At 43.6% G+C, this 11,796-nt stretch overlaps 1 protein-coding gene across 1 annotated transcript in view; it reads right to left on the bottom strand.

Annotated features, from left to right (window-relative positions):
- Positions 1-11,796, bottom strand: part of Impg1 (interphotoreceptor matrix proteoglycan 1) — a 143,553-nt gene that overhangs the window by 77,842 nt on the left and 53,915 nt on the right. Inside the window, exons 5-6 of the mRNA XM_013505815.1 lie at positions 8,673-8,829; positions 5,129-5,281 (exon numbers count right to left, since the gene is read on the bottom strand). Of these exons, the coding sequence (XP_013361269.1) occupies positions 5,129-5,281; positions 8,673-8,829 (310 nt within the window). The remainder of the gene's footprint in view (positions 1-5,128; positions 5,282-8,672; positions 8,830-11,796) is intronic.

Here is an 11,796-nt window from a genome sequence, read left to right on the forward strand (position 1 = left end):
TCTTTGCTCATCCTGTTCCTGTCCTTACTGTCTAAATATTAGGAGTCTGTAGCTTTCCACCCCCACCTTCGCCTCCTCCTCCTCCTCTTCCTCACTCTCTGCAGACCAGCTTTCCTGTGGGAGGGCCGAGAGGCAAGAGAGATCACTGGGAAGGAAGAGCCACTTAGTGGTGAGGTCTGGGCATAGAGGGAGGAGGGAGGAAGGTGGAACTGTACAGGTGAGCAGAGCTGGGCCCTGTCCTCCCTTCCAACCCTGTCCTCGGGAGAGTCCCACTTCCTCCATGGCTTTGCTTATCACCTGATATAGATCGCTGAATTCTTCTCACCAAGACGCCAACATTTTCCACTAATTAAATCTACCCAGGCCAGGGTCATTCTCTTCCTCCCAAATTTGCCTTTCCTCCTGGCCTGTCTGTCTTAGTCAAGGTCAGGAGCACCTATGGTCTTTGTGCCAGAGGGTAAAGCATCCCTAAACACCTTCCTTCTAGGACTCGCACATGCAGCCACCAACTCTTTGCTGGAACCCAGTGAAGTCTTCGGCCTCCACCACATTCTGCTTATTTCCAGGGCTGGCGCATCTGCCTTATCTTCTCTCCTGCACTGCTGCAGTGGATTTCTGGGTGTGGTGTTGGTGGGGGAGTTAATCATTCTACATCTGTTGCTCATCATTAAAAATCCCTTGATCTGCTTATTGAATAAGATCCAGTTGTCTAGAAAGGCATTGAAGACCTTTTGATTCTGCTTCCCCCTCAGCTGTCCTGACATTTGCTCTTCCTGCCAATAGAGTGTCCTGCAGGGACACTAAATGACCCCCTCCCACCCCTCATACAGCCTGTACTTCTATTTCTCCAGGCACCTGTAGATTCTCTTCCCTTAGCCCAGGATACAATGGGCATCCACATTTTCCTCATTGACTATTTCCCTTTCCCACACCCATTTTCTACGCTTGCTGGAACATCTTGTCTACTGAAAAGCATTTTTTTTTTTTTAAAGAGAAAAAAACCCACCTAACTATACAATGGAGTATTACTCAGCTATACAGATAAACTTGAGGTTTTTATAGGTAAATGGATGCAACTAGAGACCATACTCATAAGTGAAATATACCAGACTCACATGTGTAAACATATTATCTCCCTGATATAAGAACCTGAAAAGCATTTTGTAGATCTCCAGCGTCAGGTACAATTGTTTTCCTTCTCCGCTACTCTAGATCTGGTTACAGGGCACCGCACAAAGATCTGTGAAAGACACACCCATTTCCTTCGCTGAGAATATGCTCGTTGGCCCGGAGAAGCTTGTCTTGTTTATTTGTCTTTCTCTCTCTGCTCTTATGACTGGCGCATCTGTTATTCACAGCACCAGACTGTTATTCACATAGTAGGGACTCAGCAAATACTGTTTGAGTGCATCTCTTCATTCTCAGGCTTATCAGTGTGTCACTGTGTTGTCATTGTATCTAAAATTACGGCTGACTTTGTTGATGGTGCCAAGGCCCAGGGCCCTGACGCACAGATAATCACCAAATCACTCATATTGGGCTTTGGACTGCACCGTGGAATTTTTTTCTCAGCCAGACTGATTTACCTTCTAATTATATTTTCTTGTGCCAATATTAAAAATAGTTTTCATTTCCTGAGCATGCAGGAACTGCAGGGGTGAGGGTAGCTTAGCGCTGGGTGATAAGGAGATAGCAGTGCATCCTTGGCTTTCAATATTGGTTCTATTACTTTCTAGCTGTAAGACTTAGAGCTCATTGCTCCACGTCTCTGGATCTTGGTCTCCTCAGTCAAAATGGGATCACAGTGCCTGTGTCATAAGGTTGCTGATAGGAATTGCTAAGAAGTAGCAAGTGCCTGTTTCACATCTGGCAGAGAGTCAGGAATGCTGCACTATTTTTTGCTTATTCGCTCCCTCTCCTCTCCTGTGGGATTATCTTCTCCTTGAGGGCTCAGTTTTCTCTTACCCCTCCCACTAGTGACTGTGCACCATGGAACCTGACTTGGGCAGAGCCCACCTCCAGTCAATTTTTTTTTTTTCAATTAATAGGGAAGACAGGATGAGGGTTGCTCTAGAGGTCAGGGGCCTGGGTAGTAAGTTTCTGTGTCTCCACTCTGACTCTGGGCTGAACAGAGAAGAACTAGGAGGGTGGGCTCTGCAGGGCTGGTCTTTATCACAGAGCCAGCAGGAATGGGCTGTGCATGTGCTGCAGGTCTGCCTGGCCTCCTGGGATGAGCAGCAACGGGCCACAGGCAATCTCCCCGGCGTTCCAGCAACAGGAAGGGTAAGTGCGGACTGCAGTGTTTGAGGAGGTGACTCAGATGCAGCCCTTACTCAGAGATGCCACTGTCCACGTGGAAACGGTCAGCCAGGCCGAGACCTGCCTCTGTAGAAGCTGTGACTGCAGCATGGACGAGGCATCAGTCCGCCCCCTCAGGGGTGCTCCACAGCGCTGGCTCTGGCCAGAGGGATTTATCGTTTGTGTCCATGCCCTCTTGGTGAGTCTGTCTGGGACTGATTAAGAATCAGCTCCTCTTAGGAGGGTGTGGATAGACAATGTCGAGGGAGAAGGTGACAAAAGCCTCCCATTAATTCTGCTAAATAATCTGCTGGGGGATCTTCTCATCACGGAGCACTAACTACTAAATTGCTAATTAAGTGCCCAGTTAACCTTATTAATAATACTAAATGCATGGGAGCCTCGCCGCTTCTGCCTGAATACATGTTAACGGCCCCATAAAAAGGCAGCTGTGCTGAGTTCCCAGGAATGTTTGCACAGGAGACGACATTCAGACAACAAGAAAGTGATTCCTTCTGACATTGGTATTAAATTGCTCATTAGTTTTATTGTGGAAATTACATTGCTGCAAAGCACTGTCCATTAGTTCCTGATTGGTCCCGAATGGCTGTGCTCACGCAGGCCCTGGGCTGTGGTGGCTGTCGGCTCCTGCCGGCAGGTCTCAGGTGGTCCTGCTCGGGAGTGGGGGTCGATGGGGGGCTCTGCTTGGAGAAAGCAGAGTGTGCACAGGAGTCAGCAGGCCGATGTGCTGGGTCTTTGGAGTGGGACCGTGGGACACCCTCTCCTTTGCCTCGTGAGCTCTGCAGAGGCTGGGAGGGGCAGACCCGTGTGACGATAACTCAATGGTGCTTTCCCCAAAATATGTGGAGGAAAATAGGGTGCAGAGCGTAATTGTTAGGATTAAGAGTTTTATGCTGGTTGGTCTGGGCTGGGAACTTGGCTTGCCAGATGTGTGTCATTGCTGGGGATATTAATTAGTCTCTGCCTGCCTCAGTTTCTCTACTAATAAAAAAGAAGATAGTATTACTTATAGTGGTGGGTGAAAGTGTGCTAGTGCACAGACAGTATGAAGAGCAGTGTAAGCTTGTCGGCCCTTCACAAAGCAGTTGGAAAGTCAAACTTGGGAAGGGACTTGGAGACCCTCTTTTCTAATTCCTAAATGAGTAAACTAAGGCTGGGGAGAGTTACATATCCTCAAATGCTCATGGCTAATTTTTGGCAGAAATAGGAACTAAAATTTGAATTTTTAAACCATGCCAGCGTATTTCCACTGTTCTGGGTGCTTAGAACGTGAACAGGCTGGTGAAGAGTCTATGGCTACTCACCTTCTTTTGAAGATACTCTGACTACATCAAGGACTTACTGAAAAGAATGTTTCAAAGAACATTTGGAACAGTTAACAAACTATTCTTGAATTCACTTTGCTTAATAATCTTTGTCTAAGTACTTGTGTGGCTGATAAACACCCATACTGAACCTTTCTCTTTGGAGTTTATAGAGATGATGCTTTATATTTTATTGACTGAAAGCTGGTGTGGGGAGGAGCTGGAAGTTTATAAGTTCATGGTATAAGTCTATAGTTCAGAATATTTCCCCAATCTCTCTCATCCCTGAGGGAGGAGGTGAGTGTGGAATTCTCTATGTGTGAGAAGCAGTTCCTCTTGTCGTGGACATGTAGGCTGTCGTACATGTGGCTCATGGTTATGAATCTTACCAGGGTTCTGCTTCTCAGTTGCATTCGTAACAATCACCATTCCGCCTGGCACTAGGCATTATGCTTCAGAGATGAGAGACAGTGCTTCCTCTCCAGGGGAAGCTTGTGGTTTTCTGGGGTGAGAGTGGTGCATGCAGAGGGGAATCTGGGCAGAAAGGAAGAAGCCTGTGACCAGGTATCTGCAGGCAGGGTGGCTGGTGCTGGGACTGCAGTGCCACATGGGTTGGTGGGCCCAGCGGAGGCGCTGAGCCCTCAGTGAGGAGGGGAACTTCATATGAGGACATCCCTGAAACGAGATAGGGAGAGAGGCAGCACCTGGAAATGTTGAAAGTGAGGACAGCTGACAAACAGTCTGCACTGCTGCAGGCTAGAGTGCCAAGGTGAAGAACGGAAAGGAACAGACGTGAGACAAGACTGGAAAGGGAGGCGGAGGTCTCATCACAGCACGTAGGTGCTGCCCTGAGCGCAGGGTCAGCCTTATCCTGAATTAAGGAGCACTTGTATTCGTCTAAGAACCATGGTTCTGAGGACAGTTGGAGACGGAAATGTTATTTTAGGAAACTCTCAGTCTAGCAGTGGGTGTCATGGATGACCTAATTGCCTTCTACTGACTAACCATGAAGATATCATGTCTTCATGCTGCACCACATTGCTGAGGTGGAGATGTTCTGTACAGACCAAGCATCATGAATTAAAATTCACATTTCAAGCCTTATCTCTAGTTGGTGCCTCTGTGGTCTTTTGACTTTATGCTATTCTTTTAAAATTTTAACTCACTTTATTGATGTATAAAAAGCTGACCATATTTAATGTATACATCTTATGAATTTTGAGAAAAGCATACGCTCACAAAACCATCACTGTAATGTTCATTTAGACATATAGAATACACATGGCTTTCAGTTATATGCGATTTCTGATTTAGCAATAGTTAAAGAAAATTTAAATGTAGAGGACATTTACGAATGGACAAGCTGGAATGGGCACTTTGTCCTAACATTTTGGGACCATTGTAGTAGTGGCTTTCTGGTTAATGATTGAAAATGGGTGCCTGGCCACAAGAAGTTGCAACTATTGGCCAAAAGGATGTCCATCCTGCTGGCTGTGTCCACTCACCTGCAGCTGTGACTTTGCTGCCAGCTCCTGGTAGTAGGCAGACCTGGGGTCAGCAAGCTCTGCCTTGAACTTCTGGTTTGGCAGAGAGATGATAAGCTCCAACTTCTGCTCCAGTGGGCTCTTGGAAACATTAGTGAAGTCCATTTCTGTACCCTGAGTTCAACAAGCAAAAGGTCTTTTGTTAATGTAAACCACACACAAATGGCTGTATCATGTAACATGCATTGATATTATATCAAAAATAAACCGGGGCTGGGGATTTAGCTCAGCGGCACAGTGCCTGCCTGGCAAGCGCAAGGTCGTGAGTTTGGTTCCCGGTACCGGAGAAAAAACCAAAAAAAAAAAAACAAAACAAACCATGCAGGTTCAAGTGCTTTTAGAACAGAAGTTTATTAATTAGTAGTCACCTCTGAATTTCAATGAGCTACAGGTACCAAAGCTCCAATAAATTAACTATTCAGAGTCCTTGAGAACACTGTCATTTTATAACTGTGTGATTTTCATGAAAAAATTCACATACACACACACATAGAGCCCCCATACCCAGCCCACACATACGTGCCTATGTACATGTAAATATATATGTTGCTGGCACCGTGTGTGTCATTGGGATTGCTGCACATCATTGCTTGACTTTACAAACACCCTTTGCTGAAGACTGGGTTAGACAAAGTGAGTTAAAGATGCTAAGATATTATTTAATGTGAGCCTTTTCAGAGAAGAGTCTAGACTGACTTAATGGAATACTTGTGCTTGAATTTCACATTACAGTGAGTCAGAAAGCATTATGAGGCCAAGAGAGAGGCTGACGTTTTTCTCCAATGGAATGGCATAATTGGACAAGATTTGGAGCCACGTGGCTGAGAATTGAAGGCTGTTCCAAGCATATGGGCTTGGCCTGGGGCACAAAAGACCAGCGGTCACACTTTTCACCTGAGCAGAGGTCTTGTTGCTCTGAAGTCAAGCGGGTTCTCAGGAGAAAGCCAGTGTGGGACTGGGTTGTGACATGCGGTTTGACAAATATCCAGCCTTGGGTACTCAGATTATTCTGGGCTATGTACAGCTTTTTCCAAAAAGCAAGAAATATGTTCACAGACAGTCAGATAAGTCTCTGGTTATGTAAATAGTCTTCTATGGTGAAATTAGCATTCAAGAAGCAGAAGAGAGAACAACCAATGGAAACTGCTGCAAAGACAGAGACGACTGGAGGGCGGCGGTACGGTTCCTCTTTATTTCTTCTTGTTGCCTTTTCTTAGGTGTGGACGACAACGTGGCCTCTGACGTTAGAAAGGCCTCTGGAGGACACGGGTCCACACTTAACAGGCTCCTGATGTTTGTTTAACAGATTTTCCTTCATCAATTCAAGAAAATACCCACTGAACGTCTGCATGGGTGTAACATGGAGCTGGCGTTGAAGTTCACATGAACCACTCAGGTACGTTTTAAAATGTATCACTGAGAAGTTACTCTCAGCCAGTATTTTTATTGCTTTTGCTTTATTTTTTAAATTTTGATTACAGTCAGCATTCTGTGTAGTAGATCGCTGAAGCTTACCCCTCCTGTCTAGGTAAAACTGTGTGACCTTTGTCAACATCCCTCTGTCCCCATCCTCCCTCCATCCCCAGGCCTGAGTGAAGTGCTCTCTTATTTTATAAACTGCATGCATAAAAAGGTGGTTCATGTTTTCCCCCAGCAGATGCCCTGTTATCTATGGGGTAAAACCTGAGCTCTTCCCTGATGTTTGTGGCTTCCCGTGGTCTGATTCCATCTGTTTGAATAATTTTAGTTGCACTCTCCTCAGCCCTGACTACCAGAGTGCTCACACATCACAGCGCTAGTGTCACACTGGAGACGCCCCTGCTGCTCCCCAGCTCCAGCAGTCACACGCATACACACATGCTCATACACACAACACATGCACGTGCGCACTCCTCTTCCTTCTTACCAATATTCCATGGCTCATCTAAAATAACATTTGCTGTGACTCTCCAGGCCTGGACTTCATCGCCTCCTCGGAAGTCCTGTGGCACTGACTAACATCAAGGCCTTAGCTGGCCTCCATCACGCTCTCACCTGCAGTTCCTTTTCAATTGCAAACCTTGTTTCATCGTATAAGTTTTGTGCTTCACTGAATCTTCCAAAACAAAAGCACGGTGCCATTTATGCACAGAACTCCGGAGTACACAGGACTAAGGATGCACCTTCTATAGGCTGTCCTGGTTTAGCCTCTGTCCTGGTCTACACCCCTGCTCACTTCAATCAGAGCACTGAGGTGCTGTGTTCTGTTCAGTGGCATTATAAATCCCTCGAAGGCGGGAATTCTGTTTTTCTCTCCCAGTGCCCTTCCGCGCCTTGCCCACTGCCTGGCACAGCAGTGGATCTTGGTAAACGGCTTGTTGAATGAAAGAAGAGGTGATAGATTCAGATGGTAAAGAGGATGTTAAGGGGGATGTAATGAATGCCGGGTGACATATTTGGGGGATATTTATATGGAAGGATGGACCTAGATTAGATTTTGAAGAAGATGGAACACAGGTGATATGAGAAAAGAGAAGTCAGACAATCCATTTTAGAAATTTTATAGTAAATCTATATTGAATGATAGTCAGTAGTTTTTTCCAACATAACTTTCAGTGTTGATGAGGGAGGATTTTTCAGAAAAACACAATATTTTTCTTCTCTGTTTCACAGCAGTAGTTCAACCAAGCCTGCAGCCACCTGGAGTGAAGGGCAGACAGAGATTTCTCACGCAGAGCTGGTGGGGTTGGACCCGGTGCTCTGGCCTGCAGCTGGCCGTGCCTTGGAGGGAGGTGCAGGGAGGGGGAGGGCGGGGGCACCTCACAGACACAGGCACAGCAGGACGGAAAGAACCCGGTTCCCGCGTGCCCTTCCTGCTCACTGCGCTGCCCCGGCTCCACCGCCCTTGAGAACTGACTGAGGGCCGCCTCCCGCCGCCGCAGCGCCGAGTGTCTGGGCCCCAAGCTTGTGGGGAAGGTTCTCATTTCTGTGTTTTGATCCTCAACATCACGTCCTTAACAACCCTTTCAGCTGCGTGCCTCTTCCCTCCAAGTGGTGCCCGTACTGTTCTGTGCCCTAGTTTTAATGTTTTCCCAGTTTGAAGTATGATTTTGACCATTTTGAATCCTACCTCACCTATTCACACTGGGTGTAACTGAGGCAAAACTTTCCTTGTCAGTCTGGACTCACATTTCATGGAGAAGGGGTGTCATTGGTTGCTTGATTTATTTGTTCTCATGCTTGGAGAGTGACTACTATAGGTCAGCTTGTAGGGTACGGGGAGGGGCCTTGCTCTCCAGAGCTTGTAATTGAACTGCTTCTTGGCATTCCCCCACCTGCTCCTGGTTCTCAGCCCGTTCTCCCCTCATTCTGAGGCTGGCTGGGCGTAGTGAGTACAACAGTCACCGATTTCAGCTCCACAGAGGCGCAGCCCTGGTCCAGGCGGGCGCCCATCCCACCTGTTCTCCGTTAGCTGAGAAAAGCGAGGAAGGCTTAGGAAGAGCGGGATCAACCGCGCACTTCTCACCGTTGTGGGCTTCTTGGTGCCCTTCACGGGGTCGCTGAGGGTTTCACGGATGTGTGTGTCGTCAGGAGAGAGAGGGAGGAGCCCCAGTGAGGTGCCGGTGACAGCTGTGGGAATTAAGACAGTCACAGACACAGAGATAAGACGAGAGGAGTTGAAAATAGAACAAAGTCAGAATTCTATGGGTTTTTTCGGTTAGTGAGGACTTTACAGATCTTAAGTGCAGTATGAATTCATTCTTTGTTTGTTTTTTTTTGGTTTTTCTCCGGTACCAGGAACCGAACTCACGGCCTTGCACTTGCCAGGCAGGTGCTTTTGCCGCTGAGCTAAGTCCCCAGCCCCATGAATTCATTCTTAATAGATCATATGAATGCGTTCTTGAAAAAGATATAAACCTGACTTTCAACCCCAGTCAAGTTCTACCAGGGGGCGTGGTTAAAAGTACTAAGTTTTTCCTTTTTTGACTATTTAAGGGTGCAAAGGCAAATATTTACCTTGCATTTATTCTTCTGAATGTTTTCTTAGGATACTACCCCAGCTTTTAGAGTTTATATTGCTTTAGCAATTATCGAGGTGTTAGAATTTTAATTGCACAATCGAGAGATGAAAGAACATCAAGATGCTATCGATTCTTTCCCTTTCAGAACAGATCATTACAAACCACTTCAGGTCCTGGAAATATTTTGCTGTATTTCCAGACCTTGTGAAATGGAAGCCTAGATTCTATTGAAGGAAAGAAGAAAGCATTGTTGTAATAATATGCATTAATATTTTATTAAAAATTATTAAAAATGTTTAGAAAAATAGTATTACGATTAATTGGTTTATATTTATCTAGAAGTTGCTTTCTAATTTAGTACTAATTAGGCAAGAACAGAATATGTTAGTTTATTTTTGAGCTTTAGAATACCAAATATAATAGAAAATGAATTAATCTTTCATTTTTGCATGGAAATTAGCAGGCAGAAGTATCACTTATCACATGTCTGTGAGGTAATTTTACTGGCTGTGCGGCTAGGGTTCCTAGTGGGAGTGGTTGACAGTGGCTAATGGTTTTTTGTTATAAAAAGGATATTTATGATTTTAAATTGACACAAAATATTGTATCTTTTTACAGGATTCTATGTTAATATATGTACACATTGTGTAATGTTAAATCAGGGTAAATATATCTATTTCTTCAAGTATCATTTACTTGTAATTAAAATACTCAAAATCCTTTCTTCTAGCTGTTTTTGAAGTACACAGTAAATCATCATTATTTATATAGTCACCTTACTAAGAGACAGAATACCAGAAGAAGGGATTTTGGGGTTAAAAACACATATCTGTTGGCATATCAGCACCTCGGAAGATTTAGTGTCTGGCATTCTTGCTCTGCAACCCTCCTATACACAATTAAGATGGAGGAATCTACACCCCAGACATCCCCAAACTATTACCAATTTAAGGTGTCTTTGAGCTTTATTATTATATGAATAATCAATTTATACTATATTTTTAAAACAATAAAACTTTTCTTCTAGTATACTATAAGACTCATTTTTTTGGTAATTATTTGGGTATCCTATTTTATTGCCATGAAAAGATAAATTATTCAGACTGTTAAAACCAAGAACAATTGTTAGACAGACTGGGTTCATCATCTAGTCCATTTAACTCCCTTGGAAGATTTCTCCCTCTGTTTCATATCTCAGGTACCTAGTAACATTTTTCTATCAAAACATAGTCTCAGGAAATTTATAACTGAAAAATTCAGTTGCAATAAACATCTGTCCCCTTTCAATACTCTCAAGAGTGTTACATTTACATTTGAAGAAATCAAGGGTTAGTTCCAAGATGGGAGAAGTTTAATTTTTGAATTCTAAGTTTATACATCCAAATTCCACTGTATCTGTAAAAATTATCAAAAATGATGATGGATAGGGCTGGGGTAGAAAGTGCGGGTTAGGAGATGAGATACTTTTCTCTGGAGCAAAGTATTCAGAATAACCCTGAATTTGCACAGTTAAAAAGCATTTCCATGCTCTTTCTGTGTAAGATCACCATGGAGGCCAAGTCTCTGGTAGGCATGGTGAAACTTGTTTTCACTGCAGTTAGGATCTGGCAGTTCTTTTTGAGCTATATTTTGGAAATAATCTAACTGCAGAAGAATCTATACACAGACTTCATCCTTGGGTGTTCAGGAGTATGGAGAACATAAAATTGAAACATTTGTTAATAGAACTCAAATATATGCCAGGGACACATTTTATTATACTATATCATTTGTCTGCTCATATTTGACAGTTTTTGTGAAGAAGAATGGGCAATAGTTTATGAGAAATTAGTTGCAACTTGCTTTTTGATTTAGCCTACTAAATTGAATTTTATTGCTGAAGTTCTGGTCAGCTAAATTATACTAATTTAAACTTTTAAAATAGAAATACTATTTGCAGGCATTGTGGTCATTTATGGAGAAGACCCTGAAAACTTCACCAGAAAACTCTTCTACCTGATAAACCAATCCAGCAAAGTGGCAAGATAGAAAATCAACACACAAAAATCAATGAGTCCCTTGAGGAAGAAATTAGGAAAACAAGTTCATTCAGCAATAGCTTCAAAGAAAAAAATTTCCTGGGAATCAGCATAACCAAGATGAAAGAGCTCTATAAGGAAAATTACAGAACAAGGAAGAAAGACCTTAAAGAAGTAATTAGAAATGGAACAACCTCCCCTGTTCAGGGACTGGCAGAACCAATGTTGTGAAAATGGTCAGGTTGCCAAAAACAATCATCAAATTCAAAGTGATCCATATTAAAATACAAAAAATTCTCTACAGAACTAAAATAAATAATCATAAAACTTATACAGGAGTGAAAAAAGACCCAAAGAAGACCCAAAAAAGGTAAAAACAGTTCAAAGCTGGAGACATCACAATATCCAATTTCAAATTATACTGTAAAGCCATAGTAAAAACAGTGTGGCACTGGCACAAAACAGACATATCGACCAATGGGATAGAACAGAAGACGAAGAAACACATCTTTGTGCCTACAGCCTTTGAATTCTATTTTGTTTTTTTTTGGTACTAGGGATTGAACCAGGGCCTTCACACTAAACTATATACCTCGCCCTTTATAATTTG

The sequence above is a fragment of the Chinchilla lanigera genome, unplaced genomic scaffold (genome assembly GCF_000276665.1).
Source record: "Chinchilla lanigera isolate Chin_1 unplaced genomic scaffold, ChiLan1.0 scaffold00101, whole genome shotgun sequence".
NCBI classification, from domain to species: Eukaryota; Metazoa; Chordata; class Mammalia; order Rodentia; family Chinchillidae; genus Chinchilla; species Chinchilla lanigera.